The sequence below is a fragment of the Leucopleurus acutus genome (genome assembly GCF_964270905.1).
Source record: "Leucopleurus acutus genome assembly, chromosome: 17".
NCBI classification, from domain to species: domain Eukaryota; kingdom Metazoa; phylum Chordata; class Mammalia; order Artiodactyla; family Delphinidae; genus Leucopleurus; species Leucopleurus acutus.
Genome location: NC_139159.1, coordinates 83,573,588 through 83,592,296, shown reverse-complemented (window position 1 = coordinate 83,592,296; position 18,709 = coordinate 83,573,588). Strand labels below are relative to the sequence as shown.

The 18,709-nt window shown below is 59.5% G+C and overlaps 1 protein-coding gene across 1 annotated transcript; it reads right to left on the bottom strand.

Annotated features, from left to right (window-relative positions):
- Positions 1 to 150: 150 nt before the first annotated feature.
- On the bottom strand, positions 151 to 17,317 carry SPATC1 (spermatogenesis and centriole associated 1; the record flags this gene model as incomplete). The annotated part of the gene is made up of 5 exons (XM_082859056.1): positions 16,905 to 17,317; positions 8,933 to 9,508; positions 8,291 to 8,806; positions 8,041 to 8,180; positions 151 to 480 (listed from the first exon to the last, which is right to left on the bottom strand). The coding sequence occupies exons 1-5, from the start codon at positions 17,107 to 17,109 to the stop codon at positions 151 to 153; spliced, it is 1,767 nt and encodes a 588-aa protein (XP_082715182.1). The 5' UTR covers positions 17,110 to 17,317.
- Between the last annotated feature and the right edge of the window lie 1,392 nt (positions 17,318 to 18,709).

The following is an 18,709-nucleotide window of genomic DNA, read 5'->3' as shown; positions in this document are numbered from 1 at the left end:
AGGGTAGGCGGGACTGAAGGGGAGCTGGGGAGGGGGCGCTGGTGAGCCCCCCAGAGGAGGCAGCACCACCCAGGAGTACCAGCGCAGGCCCAGCGTCCGAGGCGAGCTTTAATGGCTGTGCACCCAGGTGCGGGCCACAGCGAGCCAGCATCACCAGATGAACATGGGCTTGCCGTCGTCGTGCGCCAGCTGGCTGAGGCAGGACAGCAGCAGCAGCGCATCGGCGAGCATGCTGGGGTGCACGGTCTCCACCAGCACGCGCTGCAGGAAATCCACAGTGTAGGAGACGCCCTTGGACGCGGCCAGCTCGGGCCGCTCCCGCAGGATGCCATAGGCGTTCACCAGCTGCTCGGTCAGTGCCGGGTGCACCCGCCCGTCATAGCCCAGGCTCTGCAGCCGGTTCATGATGCTCGTGTAGCGCTGTGTGAGTGTCTGGCACAGCTCCTCGTCCAGCTTGTGGTCACTGGGGTTCAGGGAGGCCTGAGGGGACAGCAGCCGTCAGGGACCCTCTGGCCCCACCACAGCACATAAGCAGGCAGGCAGGTGAGGGGCGACGGAGGCCGGGGGGTGTGGTTGTGGGGGGATCCAGATCCGAGGGGGTGTCCTCAGGGGGGTGTCCTGGAGGCCCTGAGAGAGGCGCCTGTGGGCTCCAGGGCGAGGGGAGCCCTGTGGGCTGCGCCTGAGCAGAGAGGCTCCAGAGGCCCCATCACCTGCTCCATCCACCGCCAGGGATTCGGACTGAGCGGGGGCCACAGGAGCCGGGGACAGAGAGCACGGCTGGGGGTGATGAAAGACGAGGGGGCCTCCCAAAGCCCCCAGGGTTGCCTCCTGGGTCCCGCCCCGCTTCCTCTCAGCCTTTCCTCCGGGCCCCCCGTCCCAGCACCCCGTGGCCTGCACACCCCCTGCGGGCGTCCCTTCCCACCCCTCATGCTGCACCGATGACCCCGGGCCCAGAGCCAGGGCCCTGAGTCCCAGCGCTGGGGGTCTGCTGCCACCGGGTGCCGCTCCCAGCGCCTGGACCCGGGGTCTGCTGCCACCGGGTGCTGGCTCCTAGCGCCTGGACCCGGGGTCTGCCAGCAACCGGGTTCTTTGCCTCCATCTTCATCACCTGTGACCACCCTGCCGGGCTGAGCTGCGTCCCACAGCGTCACCCCCCTGCCCCGTCCCTCCCTCCACTGCCTTCTGGGGCCTCAGCCGTCTCTGCTGTAGCCATTTGAAGTTCTTCATAATTTTGAACAGGGAGCCCTGTGTTTTTGTGTGCACTGGGTCCTGCAAATTAGGTATCTGTCACTGGTACCACTGCCCCCAGGCCTGCAGAACGAAGGTCTGAAGTGTACGTAGTGGGACAGGGTCTTTCCCCGCTAGAGCCCCCCCTGCACTTTCCACTGCTCCAACTTCCAGGGCCGGGGCGGACCGGCAAGGCCCGGATCTGGCCCTGCTCACCCTCTTCCCGCAGGTCCCCAGACGTCCACCAGGCTGGCTCCCAACCTGCTAGGGATGCCGGGACAGTCTGCTCAGGCACCGCCTTCTCCAGGAAGGCCTCCCTGTCCGCTCCCTGGATGGTCACGTGAGCAGAGCACCAGGCTGATGCCTGGGCTCAGCCCAGGGGCCCCCAGAGCCCTAGGCTCGCACCTCTGCTGCCTGGTGACACTAGGACGGGCCTGGCTTCCTGACCTGGGCGCCTGAATCTTCTTCCATTTGCCTGTTTCCAGGCCCCGGGGGGACAGACGGCAGCTCAGCCGGCATCTGTGGGCGAGCAAGTGGACCTGCGGCTGCCCACCCCGGGGCGGCCGGGGAGCGAGCCGGTGGCGCGCGCTCAGCCTCGGCCCCTGCGGGGGCATCGAGAGCCGCCACCTGCTCGCCCCCGGCCGTGGCTGGGCTCCTGCTGTGTGCCAGGCTGGGCACACGGAGCTTAAGTGGAGGGCGACAAGGGGGAGTGGGTGGGGAAGAGTAGGACAAGCACCCCAACAGCACGGGGCAGCGGGTGTGGGTCCCCGCCCCCAGTCCCCTCAGGCTTCCCCTGAGAAGCTGCGGGCCTGAGCAGAGCACGGGGCTGGAGGTGGCGGGCGAGCGGAGTGCCTGTCCTAAAGGCTCGGAGAGGCCTGGTGGGCTTTATGGTTTTAAGAGATCGTGCTGACCCCTGGCAGGGGCTGGACGGAAGCTGGCGAGAGAGGGTGAAGGGTTCTGTCCATCCATCCTCACTCTGCAGATCTCCGAGCCCTCCCAGTTCAGGTGTGAGCAAAAGGCCCTCAGAGTTTACAGTGAGGACACGGCCCGGTAGAGGGATGGTACTGTGAGCGCTGCCACTGGGATGGGGTCCTGGAGGGAGAGGTCGCTGAAGCGAGGCCTGAAGGACAAGGACAGTGGAGGGAAGAAGTTTCCAGGCTGGGGAGCACCATGCATGGCACGGAAGGTGCCAGGACGCCGGGTGCAGAGCAGGGCCCCCGGGGAGAGTCGGGTTCGACGGCCGCCACCACGCTGAGTGTGAGCCTCGCGTTCCCTGCTGGGACTGCAGGAAACACTGCACCGCCTGACAGCGCTGCTGTGAGGACAAAGGAAACGTCTCTGGGGCGTCAAGCACAGCACCCGGGCCAGTCAGCTCTGCTGCACGGGGGTCACGTCTACAGGCGTAGGAGTAGAGAAGGAGGGGCGCCCAGGGCGGTGAAGTTGGCCCCGGTGAGCCCGGGTCTGGGTGGGGAGAAGAACGAGAGGCAGAGCTCCTGACGGCTCTTCTTGTTGACTGAAGGCCTCGGAGGGAGAGAGTGAGCTCCTCGAGGGCAGAGACTGTGTCTGGCGCCCTCTTGGCATACTCTGAACGCTTGCCGCTAGCCAGGCCTGAACAGGTGGAGCGGCAAGCTAGCTGTGGACCAGTTAAGGTGACAGCAGTCTGGACCACGGGGTAGGAGTGGAGGAGAGAATGTAGCTGTGGAGGTGGACGTGGCGACAATCAGAGTGGAGGGGAAGAATCTCTACAGGGCGAAGCCGCAGGGCCTGGCGCTGGAGGGGATATGTGGGGGTCGGGGGCGCGGGGAGGCACATAGACTCACACCTGCGAGACCCAGCACACGTGCTCATCACGCAATCTTTCCGTCCTGGACCACACACAGCACCGACCATGTGCTCAGTGAGGGGAAATGGCAGCAAATACCAGAGAATCCGCGTGGTGCGGCCCTCATTCTCCAAACGCAGGGCAGGCGTGTTAGAAGCCAACACTCACGGGCAGCCAGACGCCCCTCAGATGGTGGTCCCGACGGACTCAGGGGTTAGAGAGGAAATGCAAGGCAGTTCGTGAGATAGTCAGACCTGAACAGCCACACACCACCCCTCTAGCCTGCAGGGCTGCAGCCAGAGTGCCACCAGAGTCAGGCTGGAGCCTTGGCGGACATAGCCGGGGCTGCCAGGAGACCGTCGCTTCTCCCCACCAGCCTTGAACAGCGGAAGCCTCCCGCTCTGCCTGGACCCTAGAACAGGGTCCACTCTGGCTGGGGTTCCCTGGTACCGGTTGTTGAGGATTTTGAATATCTCCCTGACCAGAAGGAACTTCCTTGTCCTAAATGTAGTTATTTAAAAACAAAAGAGATGTAAAATAACATGATTTAAGAGCTCAACCCAAGAAAGGAAAATAAAGCAAAGCTAACGGAAGGAGAAGGGAGGAAATAATAATGAGAAGTGAGGAAACACAATCTGAAGGCTCAATAGAGAGGATGAGCAAAGTCCACACCCTCCACTGAACAGGGCAGCGCCTCCCCCTTCTTCTAGGTAATGAAATGCCCAGCTGAGACCACCACGTGTCCCACCATCCTGCAGGGGGACCTGATGTCACTAAGTCCGAGCCAAGGGGAGGAGCCTGGGACTTCGAGCACCACCCCCAGGCCGAGTCCCGGGACGCGGGGACCCTGGGGACCCTGACGTGTGCGAGGGGCTGGTCAGCAGGGCCCCACAACCCTGTGGAGAGATAAACCTCTGGCTATGAAGCCATGTATTCCTGTCACAGAAACTTGGCACGATCTCTAAAAATGTAGCGAAGTTGCAGAACTCATCAACAGCAAACAGAGCCTCCCAGGGCATCTATAAACACCAGGGACGCAGTGTGGTTTATGAGCAGAGTATCTTCTCATGTGTATCAATATGTTAACAGAAAAGGGCGGGGGAAGAAAACTGTGTGGTCATCTCAGTGAGAGAGAGAAACAGCATTCTAAAAGTTCAGTATTTGTTCATGAGTAAGAAAAAAACCAAGCACTCTGGACAAAGGAGGAAGAGGGAACTTCTTCACCTGGTGAGGCAGATGCTGAATGTGGCTCACTGGCTTCTGTCCTGGTGCATTCTAGCACCTTCCTGAACTCTAAGAGGCTGGACGCTAAACATCACCTATTCCAGACTCCCCTGTGGCTCAGGTACCCCTCTGACCTGGGTTTCCGCCCAGCAAGTACAGGTGCGTGGACCTCGTCTCCTGGAGGAGACAGTGCAGGCAGGGGCTGGGCTCTCTGGAGAGCGCACTGGCTGTGGCACTGGTTCTTCGGGGCAGCCGTACCAAACTGCAGGCATCCGACTAGGCGTGTGCGTGCTCTTCCCGGGGCAGCAACGACGATGGCGTGTTCACTCCCTTGCCGTCTGGCATTTTTACTGGCTGTGTAGCAGGCAAGCCCAATTTGGTGTCCTTCCTGGAGCCTGTCTGAACACCTAAACATTTATAATAAACCCCTTTCTGCCTATATCAGCTAGTGTGGATTCTGTTGTGTGCAACCGAGGACTCTGACTGATTTGTCGAAAGAAGATCTGGCAAAAAGCCTGGAACACACATCGCACTTAACTGGAAGACTAGAAGTGTGTGTTTGTAATCACGTCAGAGACAAGATGAGGTAGCCTTATGATCTGCTTTTAAAACGTGCTGTATGGGACTTCCCTGGTGGTCCAGTGGGTAAGATTCTGAGCTCCCAATGCAGGGGGCCCGGGTTCAATCCCTGGCCGGGGAACTAGATCCCACATGCATGCCGCAACTGAGTTCGAATGCCGCAACTAAGAAGTCCACATGCTGCAACTAAGAAGTCCACATGCCGCAACTAAGACCCAGCGCGGCCAAAACAAAAAAAAATTTTTAAGTGCTATATGATATGATTGTCTACAGAGGAAAGCCAAAATGATATACAGACTATCAAAACTAGCGAGGGGGTTTGGCAAGGTAGCTAAATAACAAATCAGTACACAGAAATAAAAAATGTTCTGAGCAGGCCAATGCGTTGGCCTAGAGAGCATCCCGGGGGGACCACGGGCAGGACCGAGGTACCACCCTCAGTCACCCTCACACTGATGCAGCAGGACTCAGGGTCTCCTAGGACAAGGGCGCAGAAAGGAAGAGAGCCAGAGCATCTCCCATGGAGCAGATCTTTGTGTTTGGGTAGAAGAACTGACAGTAATGAGCACTGGGATAACTTTCAGTTGAGCTTAAAAGACAGCATAACTGTCTGCGAACTTACACAAAAGTAGATAGCCACGTTCTATGGAAAAAGTCAACGAGTCCTCATTGAATATCGGGTTCCATTACAGTGTTCGGCGTTAAAGCTCTACGGCATTTGGGAAGCAAAGGACCCCAGTGGGCCGACACCAGGTTTCGCCTGGGTTGGTGAATCTAGGTAGAATTTAGGGCTTCTAGCAACCGCCAACATTGGAGGTCAGTGTGCAGAGAAATAAACAAGATGTCTTGATGAAGGGAAGTGGAAGCCTGGGCAAAGTGGAATTAAATGCAGACGGGAATCAACGAATAATCCAGCCAAGTAGGCAGGATGGCTTGAGACCAGGAAGCATCTTTATGATCCTCAGGTGGGACCAGAGCTCAGTCAACCTGCAGTGGGCCCTACAGAAGGCCACCCAGGGGCTCTCCTGAAGACAGCTTCCGTGTGGGTGGGCTGCAGTGGAGCGCTTCCTGGGAACAAGGGCAGCAAGTGTAGGATCCTGCAGCTCTGGTCATGGCTGGATGGAAGGTGCATGGGCCGGAGGCCGTGGAATTGGTGACGGTGGCCGATGGGCAGAATGACCAGGGGAGTGTTGTGGTGAGAACCACCACCCAGAGGCCGCCAAGGTGGAGCCTGAAGCACAGGCTCAGGGGCACCAAGCTCCTCGACTTCCTTAAATACCAAACAAATTGCCTTACGTGCGTTCTGCTTCCTTTTCTTGCCTCTTCTCTAAAGAGTTGCCGTTTAGTGCCGTGACTTAAGTTCTCCGGCATAAGCAGCACCTCGCAGGCAAGGTGGAGAGCGACGTGGAAGCGGAGGACCTGCACGCACACACCCTCCTGGAGGGTCCACCTTATCCTCCGCATAAACAGCAGTTTCAAACAACCAGAAACCTCTCTCCATAGCTTGATGTCTAACTTCTATGTGGGCAACTAGACTTTCACTTATGATTAAGTGTAGTCTTTGCCAACTAGATATCAGATGCAGCATTTTAGAGACATAAATATTGTGCTTCTCCCGCGTCATCTGCCAAGTTTTAAACAGCCGCTGCCGGGCTGCACTCATGGCACAGCCGTGGTGGCGGTGGTCCAGGGTAGGAGTCAAGGCTCGTCAAACCCAGCATGGCCAAAGCTGGCCCCGCCGACACAAGCAGCACAGGGATACCCAACATGGCAAAGATGGGAAACTTCCCCAGTTCAACCTATAAACCAATGAAAAACTAAAAATTTGAACTAGGTTTTTCTTGGAAATTGCCAGACTGATCCTAAAATTCATCTTGAAGAGCGAAGGGCCAAGAGGAGCTACGCCGATCTGGAAGGAGAGATGCCCAGGCTCCCTTGGCCTCCCAGGATTAGGACACTGTCACCTGGGCAGGGCCAGACCTGCAAACCTGGAGCCCACACTCGTGGGACTGGGAGAGGGGACCGAGGCGGGGCCGGCAGCTCCAGCCTTAAATGGGACTCGAAGAGTACAAACAATACAGGAGAACGTGGGGCTTCCCTGGCGGTCCAGTGGTTAAGACTCTGCGCTTCCACTGCAGGGGACGCGGGTTCCATCCCTGGTCGGGAAACTAAGATTCTGCATGCCACGTGGCACGGCCAAAAAAAAAAAAAGGAAAAGGTGGATAAAAAAACGGGGATTATTTTGGTCTCATTAAAATTACAAACCTAACCAAAGGACACCTTAACAAAAGGAGAAGGCAAGCTCAAACCGGGACACAGATGAGCCCACTGTCACTGAACGTGATTCCTGCCCACTCACAGACCCAGAGCCACAGTCCATCCACGGATAAGGACGGCCAGAGAGGTAGAGGCCGGGAGCACCGAGGGCTACTTCGCGAGGGAAGAGTAAACGGCTGAAGGGCCGCGGCGCCGACGCCCGCCCCCTGCCCCACCCCCGCCCCACCCCCGCTCCACCCGAGTGGGCGTGTCGGTGGGGAAGGGCGCGCACCGGCTCATCCTGCCCCGGCGCGGCCCAAGCCCCCGACGGCTCCCACTCCAACGTGCCTCCTACACGTGGTGGCGAGGAGACGCGCCCAAGCGTGTTTGGGAAACATCGTCCTCTGTGTCCCTCAGTGGGAGCGGGCTCAGTGGAGGGCATGCTGGGAATACGGAACGAGCCCGGCCTGAAGACCCTGGCCACCAGGCCGCCAGCTGCTCAGAGGCTCTGAGAACTGCCTCCCCTGCGCCCCCCAGTGACACTTGAGGACTTGGACAGGGCGAGGGAGAGGCATAAGGCGGCAGCTCTGCCAGTCTGGGGAGGGCCTGTGGGAGCGGGGCCTGGCAGACCCGAGGCCATGGCAGTGGCAAAGTGGGAGCTCACAGGCCTGACAGTGCTGGGGCCCCTCTGCTGCTCTGCCCTCTGGGAAGGCCGCCCGGGTGGCTGGGACCACACACTCCTGCTGCCAGATGCCGCGGACACCTGCTGGCCACTTGGACTGAGTGCGGTGTATCCTCCATCCCAGGGTGCCCGCAGATTCTGATGCGCTCTGCCTAGCTGGAGTGCAGGGGCCCCCGGAAGGCCGTCCCCAGCCCTGCAGGTGGCGGGGTAGGCCCTCAGGCGGTGAGCTAGGCAGGTAGGCACAACACACCTGAATGATCTTCTCTGGAATGTTGGAGACCGTGAAGCCGTAGAGCCGGACACGCTCGGGGAAGATGCTGGACAGGATCCTGCGGTCCAGCTGGAAGGCGATCTCCCCCACCAGCCTCTCCCAGGCCAGCTGCTTCGACTCTGGGGACAACAAGGGGTGGAGGGAGTGGTCAGTGACCGTGGTCAGCAGCCCAGGGGGGTGCCTGGGAGGTCTCGTAGGGCAGCCGAGGAGACCCCAGACTCGTGCTGACGTCGGGAGCTGTCAGGGAACTTGCCGGTCTTCCGGTGGGCTAGCTTCCGCTCCAACTGCAGGGTGCTTTTCCGAGACGGCTCTGCCACGCGTGGACCTCGGGTGTCGTTGACTGAAGCCGGTGAGGACGAGGCTCGAGGCGGGGAGTGGGGGTTGTGTGCAGGGGAGTGGAGGGTGGGCGAGAGCCGGGTCGGGGAGCGGTGTGTGCGGGCAAAGGGGTGCGGGGTGCTTGAGGGCCTATAGCTGGTGGCAGCTTGGGGAGCGGGAGTGAGGGCAGAGGCGAGGATGGTGATGTTGTAGGAGGTGGCCGAGGCAGGGACAGAGGCAGAGACCGCTTGTCCCTGGGGGCCACCAGGCTGTGTCCGGGCGTCTGGGGTGCCGTAGGAGAAGGCTGTCGCGGGGCTGGGTGTGCCCATGGGACCGACGGGCGTGGAGGTCTGCATGGGCGCACCCACAGACGTCATGCTGAGGGCCTCCGGCTCCTGGGCGGGCTGGGGGTGCTCAGCGGAGGGCGGGGCTAGCGACGTGGGGGAGGGGCAGAAAGGAGAGGAGGAGGGTTAGAGCGAGGCAGGGCCAGGGCCTACCAGCCTGGCAGGGGCCCCGCCCCCTGGGCCCCCGCTGCCCCTCCCCCTGCACCGGTTACCTTCTGCGGTGGCAGCAGGCCCCCCACCCGCTGAGGGATGGGGTCCAGAGGGGCATCCTTGCAGCGGCTCTGCCAGCCACACCCTTGGGGCCTCCAACAGCACCAGACTGCTCACGGGATTGGCCGGAAGGTTCTGAGAGACACCTAGGGGGGCAGCCGTGGAGGTGAGCAGGGGGCTGCTCAGAGAGAGGGCCACCGAACCTGTTACAACGTCCATAAGGGGGCTGCTCTGAGGCACAGCTCGGGGGCCTGTCAGGGGGCTGCTGGGAGTCAGGGGGCCAGTCGAGGGCAGGCCCAGGGAGCTGGCCGGTGTGTCCGCCAGGGGCACTGCCACGGGGCTGGCCAGGTGGTCGCTCAGGGGGCCAGTCAGGAGGCTGGAGAGTGGGCTGCTCTGTGAGATGGGCCCCAGGCCGGGCAGCAGCGTGTTGAGAGGGCCCATCCGGGCGCTCACGACGGGGCCTGCCGCGGGGCTGGGCTGCGGGCTGTCTAGCGTGTCGGCCAGGGGCACCGGAGCCACCATCCCTTCTTCCAGGACGGGTTCGTTTGCTGCTGCCGGGGCCGGGGGCGGGAAGACACCTGGGGGACACGGAGAAAGCACTGAGACCCCAGGCTCTCTCCCCACTGGGGCAGGGCCTGCACCAAGATGTCCATGTGCCTCTGATGAGCTGACCAACTCTCTCTGAGCCTCACCTCTAAGCGGGCATCTGTGGGGCTGCTCAGTGGATCCCACGTGAGGGTCTGGCCCCTCATCCCTGTGCTCCGAGGGAGCCTGGTCCCTCCCAGGATCACCTCTGTAAACGCCGGCCCCCCAGCCACCAGGACCTTCCACGCTGCCTGTCCCTCAGACAGGCCCACTGCCTTGAGCCGCTGACCCCTCACGGAGGAGAGGAGGGTCTGAACACGTAGGTCGCCAAGTGGACCCCCTCTGTTCCCAGGTGGTGGGGGAGTGGGCCCGGGCCTCCTGACTGCTGTCCTCTTGGGGACGGCCGAGCCTCACCACGACCCTCAGGGAGGCCAGAGCTCAAAGCTGCTGGGAGCCTCCCGTGGAGCCCAGGGTGTGCCTGGCCCGTACAGGGCCCCCGCCTGCCTGTCGCCGGGGATGCAGGCAGAGGAGGGGGTGTTGCTTCTCCCCTGCGTGGGGCCTGGGAGCCCGTTTGCCCTTGGGTTCCTGAGGAGACTGCCCTCGGATGACTGAGTGACCGCTGTTTGGGGGAGAAGGCCCCTAGGGAGGGTGCAGGAAAGGTTTCTGTGAGTGTGCAGTTTGATTGAAAACTTCCACATTAAAAAAAAAAAGCAGTACATGCTTATTATAGGAAAAGAATGGAAATACAGAAAAGTCAGAAAAGATGAAAACCACTGGTGGTCCTGTTATCCCACCGTCCATCATATAGCAAAGCTCCGCGAAGGCTTGAAGACTTTCTCCACGTGTTTATGTCGCTCAGGGGCTGGCGAACCCCTCTGTAAAGAGCTGGTGAAAAGAGCTCCAGCTCTCCTGGCCATCCGGCCTCTATTGCAGCCGCTCAGCTCTGCTGTCACGGCTCCGAAACAGCCACAGACAACACGGAAACAAATACACGTGGAAGCTTGGCGACAAAACGTTACTTGTGGGTGCTGATATTAGAATTTCATGGACTCAGTGCATGTCGTGAACCAGCAGACTCCTTTGGGTTTTCCCTCAGCTCTTTAAAAAGGTAAAGTCCATTCCTAGCTCCCAGGCCACGCACACGTGTGTGGTGACTGCGTACGTGGCCCGTGTCCTTATGTGCCCCGCCTCTTCCTACTGGGCCTGCACCACGGCTACCTTCAGCATCATCGTTCCTGGAAAACAGCGCTTATCGTGGCTGCGGTGGTGCCCGGCTTGTGCACGTGCCATTGTTTATTGAGCCTGTTTCGGCTGTTGGGAGAATCAATTGTCTCCAGTTTTCCCAGTGACAAAAATTCTACTATATAAATCTTTATTATCTTTCCCCCCGAAAACAGACATTTGAGAGGTTCTTAATGCACACTGCTAAGTCTATCCACTTTCAGACCCCTCAGAAACATCTGACATTCCCTGAGAAGTCCGGGACTTGTTACACTGATGCCGCCCTGCACAATGTGTGCCAGGATGTCCTGCCGTTTATTTTTGTTTTAAGTTTTGTTATTTTTTCCCAAACAAATAACTTAAATTTTCAGAATCAAATCAACCAGTCTTTTATGATTTCTTGCTTTGGCTTTTTTGGATTTTTGCTTTAGGATTGAAGAGACAGTGAAGCTTGTGGCCCAAAGGGAAGTATCCCACGGAGAGGAACGGCGTGAGGGAAGGAGCAGGCGGTGCGGCAGAGACGGGTGACGGGGCACGGAGACCCGAGTCAGGGCGTTTGTCCTTCCCAGCCTGTCTCCTCTTGGGGGAGCCTAGGGTCCGGATGACATGGGAAAGGACCACTCGGGCAGCGTCTTCAGGACTTGGGAGAGAAGACGGTGCCTGCGCGGCCAGGTCCTCATGGTCTCTGAGACCCAGGGGATCTGGTTTCCATCTCACTGATGTCCCCACCTCCACTGGTGTCCTCTGTGTCCCTCGCAGATGTCCCTGGGCGTTGTACCAACTCAGCATCTCAGTCCATTTTCTCCTTCTCCATCCCTGCACCCAAACACCGATCGAGGGGCCGGTGACCCCGCGTCGCAGAACCCAGCGCACGCTTCACGGGGCTCTTCTCGCAGGTGGCGAGTGGTGTCCACGCGGCGGGACGTTCCTCCCTGTTGAAATCCCGTCTTGGTTTGGCATCCAGGTTCCCGGTCACCCGGCTTCCTCCAGGTGCTTCTGGGCCCACATCCTCTGCCCCCGGGGGCAGCCCCAAGGCCCACCTAGAGTCTGCTTCCCCGCAGGAGCTGATGCAGCTCGGACGCTCTGGACCAGCGCAGGCTGCTTACTCTCGGGCTGGACTCTGACTCACATCCCAGTGGCCTGACCCCCTTCTTCCCAGGGTTCTGCTGGGGACTCTGCCGCCCTGGCGTGCCGGCCGCCGACGTCTTCGCTCTTTCAGTGGCTCAGGCCTCAAATGGTGCAGCCTCAACACTTCTCTTTCAGGAGCCCCGAGCATCCCATCTGTCTGCAACATCTTCAAGTACGTATATCCAGAATCCAGCACGTGTGCTCCTCCCAACTCCGGTCCATACCAACACTACCCTGCCTGGATTATTGCAGGAGCCCCCTGGCTTGCTACCTGTTTCTGGCCTCTCCCTTCACACATCAGCCAGACTGTTCCAGTTAAAATGCCCACCAGCTAGCTCACCGTCTCATTCTGAGTGCTAGGCAGTTCAGTGTCCCCCGTGACCTGGCTCGTCCTCTCTCTGACTTTCTTCTCCTCCTGGTCTCTCCCTGGCACCTTCTTCTTCAGCCCCTCGGGCCTCCTTGCTGTTCCTCAAATGCTCCGGCACGCTCTTGCCTCTGTCTTTGTGTTGCTGTTCCCTCTGCCTGGAACGCTTTTCCCGTGTGCACAGCTGGCCACGTACTTCCACCCGTCCTTTCAGTTGTTACCTCTTCAATGAGCTCTTCCATCCCAAATCACCAGTTTCCTTCACCCAACCCGTTCCTTCCCCTTCCTCTGGACTATGTCCTCCTTAGCACTTATCTCTCTCCAAGATATTCTCCATTGACTTATTGGTTTTTCCTGTTTCCCTCGATTAGAATGGAAGCTCCGTGAGGGCAGGGCTTTGTCTGTTTGCTCCTGTTTCCCAGTGCCTAGAACAGTACTTGGGCCACAGAAAGTGTTCAATAAATATGAAGAACATGATGTATATATGAGCACAGATAAAACTTGATGATTAAAAAAGGTCAGTGTAGGATTATCCACGGGCCTAGCCGCTCCGCGGCATGTGGGATCTTCCCGGACCGCGGCACGAACCCGTGTCCCCTGCATCAGCAGGACTCAACCACTGCACCACCAGGGAAGCCATGTCCATGGATTTTTGACCCATTAGGGTCACCGATGAGAATCTCAGGAGCAGCCTGTTGAAATCTCTGGCTGGGAGATGGGGACATTTGAAAGCACAGAGTCCCAACCACTGGACCTCCAGGGAATTCTCATGAACAGGAGTGCTCTGAGCCAACAGGAGCCCCAGGTCGAGCCTCGGTTTAAGAGATTTCAGTCCTATAGCTTTGTATTGTAATGCAAAATGTGCAAGTTTGTTTTAACCTTATAATTTATATTTTGCTGATTTAGATTTACGAGTTGAAATGTTCCTAGGTACTTTACTACATACAGTATTAGAAACTTAAAGAGAACTTAGATTCACTGCATCTATATAGGGTTTTTTTTAGCTTTTTAAAATAATTAATTAATTAATTTTTTGGCTGCTTTGAGTCTTCGTTGCCACGCGCGGGCTTTAGCTAGTTGCAGTGAGTGGGGGCCACGCTTCCGTGCGGTGGCTTCTCTTGTGGAGCATGGGCTCTAGGCGCACGGGCTTAGTCGCTCCGCGGCATGTGCAATCTTTCCGGACCAGGGCTCGAACCTGTGTCCCCTGCATTGGCAGGTGGATTCTTAACCACTGCACCACCAGGGAAGCCCTATGTTTATTTTATACATAAGAATTATTTGGGTCCAGGAAGGTTTGTTTGTTACATCGGACTATTGAAGCTAAAAAGAAAAGCAAATGTCTTAGATCTACAAATGCAGTTTACAATGTTTTAACCGTTTAAGCGAACTTGTGATTTCCTCCCCCAGCCTGCTCCTCACAGGGGCAGCTCTATCCTTCCCGCCGAGGCCGAGGGCGGGACTCTGGAGGGGCCCCACTCTGGTCTCCCGCTCCTCGTCGCGTCGGTCAGGACGTGCGCCACACTGTCCTGCACTCGGCCGCGCCCTCGCGCCTTCTCCCTGGCAGGTCCTCGGGCTCCGGGCTGCAGAGCCTCCCCATCGGTCCCTCCCGGGCCTGCCCACCACCCGTGGCCTCTCCGGCCTCGGAACCCTCCCTCCGCGAGGACGTCGGCCCCGCGAGGACCAGGCCGGGCCCACACCCGGGCAAGGGCGGCCCGGCCACCGAGACCCCCCGGTCCACGCGGGGACGAAGCCGGGGGTCAGTCAATGTGGCGGGCGTCAAAGCCGGCGGTCGGAGCGGGCGGGGCGCCAGGGAGGGCCCTGACGGGACGGAGCCCGAGCGTAGGGGCGGGGCCAGAGTTGCGGCGCCGCCCAAGGGGCGGAGCTAGCGTAACGGGGCTGCCCTGAGGGGCGGGGCCTGAGGGTCTGGGCGGGAAGGTGTTGCTCGAGGCCGGACTCGAGGAGGCGAGACGGGTGAGCAGAGGCCGCTGGAGCCCAGGGTTCCAAGAGGTCTGGGGCGGCGGCAGGTGAGAAAGAGAGGGCGGATGGCGACAGGTCCTGAGGAGGGGACTGGCCCTGAGAAGGGGGCGGGTTCTGAGGGGGGCAAGGCTCCTAAGAGGAAGGCAATCCTGAGGGCGGGCTGGGGTCCCACGAGTGGTGGATCCGGGGCTTAGGGTCAACCCCTGGGGTGGGGGTGGGGCGGGGCTGGGGGTTGGGGCTTGGGGAGGACGGTTCCTGGGGGCAGGGGGAGGCCCCGGGGGTAACAGGCCCCGGCAGGATGGGGGGAGGGGAGGGAGGCTGTGAGGAGCAGGGCTGCTCAAAGCCCGTCGGGAAAGAGGAAGAAGGCTGCTCCCCGCCTAAGGAGGCAAGAGGAGACAGAGGGGCGGCAGGGTGGGGCCTGGGGGGAGGGGGGCGCCCGGCAGGAAGGGCAGCAGGGCCCTCCCGCCCCTCTGCCAGCCTCCCCGCCCGCCCCCTCGGGGGCGGAGCCGGCGCGCGGGCCGCCCCCGCGGTGCTGGCTCGAGCCCTCGGCGCAGCCCTCCCTTCCGCTCTGCGCCCACTGCCCCGACGCCGCGCGCGCCTTGCGCCTGCGAGACGGCGGCCCGAGAGCCCCTGAGCCCTCAGTCCCCATGCATCCCGGCTCCGCCTTCCCCTGCCATGTTCGCAAGGCCAGCGCCTGAGCCGCATGGCCCTTCTTCCCCGTGAGATTAATGCAGCCGACGGCGACGGTTGCTGGTTTCCCGCCGCGCAGGCGGCCCGCTCTGCCACGGAGGCGTGCCTTCGCCCCGGCTGCCGGCCTCTCTAGGTCTCTGGGCCGCTGGCCTCTTCCGTGTCATGTGCCAGCCCAGCTGGCGTCCACTCCCTTCCGTGGTGGGCCCAGGCTGTCGCTGACCGGCCCTCATGGCCACCTGCCTGCCTTCCGCATGTCTGTCCGCACCCCCGCCAGCCCAGTGCTGCTGGAGGCGGCTGGTGGCTGCCGCCTGCGAAGCCACACGTGCCGGCACCGTTTGCGCCCGTTACACACCTCCCGGCTCCCCTCTCACTTCCTCCTGCCATTTTCACTCTATTTCAGACTTTCCCCATCTTTTTCTCTCCACCCTGACTGTCAGAGAATGACATTTTTTCCAGAGAAAATTGAAGCCACGGTTCCGGAGTTCCGCAGCTTCCCACCTGGTGTTCTCACCCACCCTTCCGCCTTCCTTTCCCCGGCAGTGGACGGGATGCTCTTCCTTCAGTCAAGGCAGCCTCTGCTCTGTAAAGCGTTCCTTTTCTCTTTCGTATCTCCCCTTTCCATAGAAATAAACTCAGGTCTCTGCCATCAGGAAAAGCAGCTCTAGACGCCATGCCCCTCTCCAGCTGGCGCCCCTCCAAGCCCTACTTCATGAACGAAGTGTCAACCGTCTGTCCTCCCCGTTTTCTCCCGCACTCCCCACCTCACTCCTGGGCCTTTCCTGCTCGCAGTGCGCTTGAAGCTGCTCTAGCCGAGGTTCCCAACGCAGCTCATTAGCACCCTTCTTGCTCCACCTCTCAGGCAGCCTTTATTCCGCTGACACTCTGTCCCCTTCGAGGCTGTCTCGGCTTCTGTGACACTACACTTTTGAGGTGTCCCTTGTGTCTCTGAGTGCCCCTTTGCCAGCTTCTCCACCTGTCTTGAGTCAGGACTTGTCCCCAGTCTCTCCTCACTGTTCCTCTCTCTTTCCAGATCGTCTCACCCCTCCTGCGGCTTCAGTTATCAGTGACTCTTCCATCTTTTCTCTCTAGCCCTGACCTCTCCTTTGAGCCTCAGGCTCACACCTCCGCTGCCTCCTGGGTGCTCCAGGTGGATGTCGTGAGAACGTCTTAGAGTCAGTTTGTCCAAAGTGCAACTTATTCTCTTCCTCCAAGACTGAATTTCCTTCTCCCAGGTTCCCCCTGGCCGAGAGCACAAATGGAGGCTTACATATGATATGTCAGTTAAAAGTTATCAGTCAAGCTAACGACTGTTAAATTATGTTCTGTCTGCTTACCTGACAAATAAACCTTTGTAACAACCTGGAAGGTCAGGTTTGATTTTAGGACTCCTGTGCTCCCTGGAGTTCTGTGCCAGAGTGCGGTGGCTTGGGGAGAGCTGGCCCCTGGGCAGCTCCTGTGTGAACGCCCCTAACTTCTCTGCCCATTCTTCTGTCTCACCCTGCCCCATACCTCCTCTCCAGCCCCAGGGCTGTCACACACTAACGATTTCAAACCTCAAGCTTCAGTCCTGGCTTCTCTCCTTGGTCTCTAGACTCCGGTGGTCAATTCTGAGTGGAGAGGGATGGGGCAGGGGGCTGAGGGTGCTGGCGGGGGGATGGAGGGGAGGGGGGGAAGCTGAGGGTGGGTGCCGTATTGGGTCCAGTGGGGCAGCACCTTTGGATTCCAGGGCTGGGAAATTCTCAGTCTGTGGAGCTGCTTGGAAGTTCACCTGAGGGGAGGAGTGTGTGGGTGGGCAGGGACTCCTGCCATCAGGTGAATGGGGCTGGTGCCTAGTTTTGTTCTTTTATCGTGGTTGCCCTATGTCCTCGCCCTCCCCTCACCCGGTGTTTGTTGCTATCTCCGCCCTTCTCTCCACGATTTCCCGAGACCCCAGCACAGAGTCTCTCCTCTCGGGTGCAGTCTCACTCTTCCCTCCCCGCTTTTCTTGAACCCAGGCCCCTTGAAGTTACCCTGGTGTTGAGGAGGGTCGGTCGCTGCCTCGCCCAGCCTGCTGCTGAACCCGCTGATGCCCAGGCCACCCGCCTGCATCTTGATCGCCGACTTGAGCTCGTGATTCTCCCGAAGGAGCCGCACCAGCTTCTTCAGTTCCTCATTCTCCCGCACCAGCCTCTCGATCTGATGGCGAAGCCCCTCGTAATTGGTGAGTAGAGACATGCCCCAGGGCAGCGGGAAGGGTGTGGCTGTCAGCAGGGCGCTGCACCTGGAGGCTGCCCAGGGCCCGGGGCCTCACCCGGGCTGGAAGAGGGCACTAGAGTTTGCAAGTTGCAAGGCTGGCCCATGGGCCTGGGTATTGTGAGGTCAGAGGCTGCACCTCCTCCAGGCCTCTCTGCTCTACCAGGCTCAGCTCTCCGTGCCTCCAGGCCTGAGCGCAGGCCCTGCTTCAGCCTGGAACATTCCCACCCCTTCTCTGTCCAGCCGGCTCTCCTCCGTGGAGCTTCCCAGCAGCCGCCCTCTAGGCTTCCCCGCAGGCGTGTCCTCCATCACAGCACTTACCTGGCTCTGTGCAGTTAGCTCTTCAGCGCTGTTTCACTCACTTCACATCCAGGGCAAGGACTGCGACTCGCCAGCATCCAGCAAAGGGCCGAGTGCCGTGCAGGTAGGTAACCAGTGAACATCTGCTGAATGAAGACTCATCACCTGCCTTCCTGGAGAGGGTGCCCTTCCCTTGGGATCTTGGGCGCACCTGGATTTAGCTGTCAGCCTTCTCCTGGGGACTAACATGTTGGACAGCGGGACACTGGGCTATGCTTTCTTCTGACGCCAGGTGCTGAGAGCCTTTCCCTGGCTGCTGGCCCAGGGGCTCCCTCGTCTAAGCAGTCGGCTCCCTATAGCTTGGAGTTTCCATTTCTGATGACTCAGGTTCCCCTGTTCCAAATTCCCCAGCGGTGCCCCCTCTGTGCCCACTATTCTCTGGCTTCTTGAATTTTCCTGACTATAGTCCTTCAAGAACCCAAGACTGCATTCCCCATCAGGTTCCAAGAACTCACATCTCTGAGTCCTTATCGCACTCCCCCTTTTTAGAGCCGTCTACACAGAGAAATTTGCAGGCCTGACCTTGGGAGTTGTGTGAGGCCACGTCCTTGTGACCTCCACTGGCTCTGCGGACATCTGCTCTTGAACAGGAGAGGGTGGTGACGTCCTGGTATAAGACAGAGGGCACACTCCTGGCAGGAGGGTGGGGGTGAGGATGGAGTCGAAGATCAGCCAGGGCTGGGGCCAGTCTGGGTGGAGCGTTCTACCTGGACCTCACAATGGGGGGCCTGCCCTCACCTTCCTCTGACGCCCCAGACTGTAATCCTGGCTGAATCACTCTGGCCCTGGGGACCAGGGCTGAGATTTCTTCAGTGGAAGAGATCCCCTCTGCACACCCTCAGCTCTTCACAGAATGTCTCTGCTGGGTTTTCCTCCAGCATGTGAAAATAAGCCTGTCACGGCTCTCTCAATCGTCTTACCGCGCTGTTGGCCTCTCCTGGGGTTGCTGCCCTCCTTGCCATCTGTGATGGTTGCATTTTCTGTGTCAGCTTGGCTGGGCTATGGTGCTGCCCAGGTATTTGGTCAAACACTAGCCTAGTCATTGCTCTGAAGGTTGACTTTAAGTAAAGCAGATTATTCTCAGTCACGTGGGTGGTCTTTATACAATCATTTGAAAGCCTTAAGAATAGAAAACTGACGTTTTCCGGGGAAGAAGGAATTGTGCCTCAACGCTGTCCTAGAAATTCTGCCTGAGTTTCTGGTCTCCTGGTCTGCTCCACAG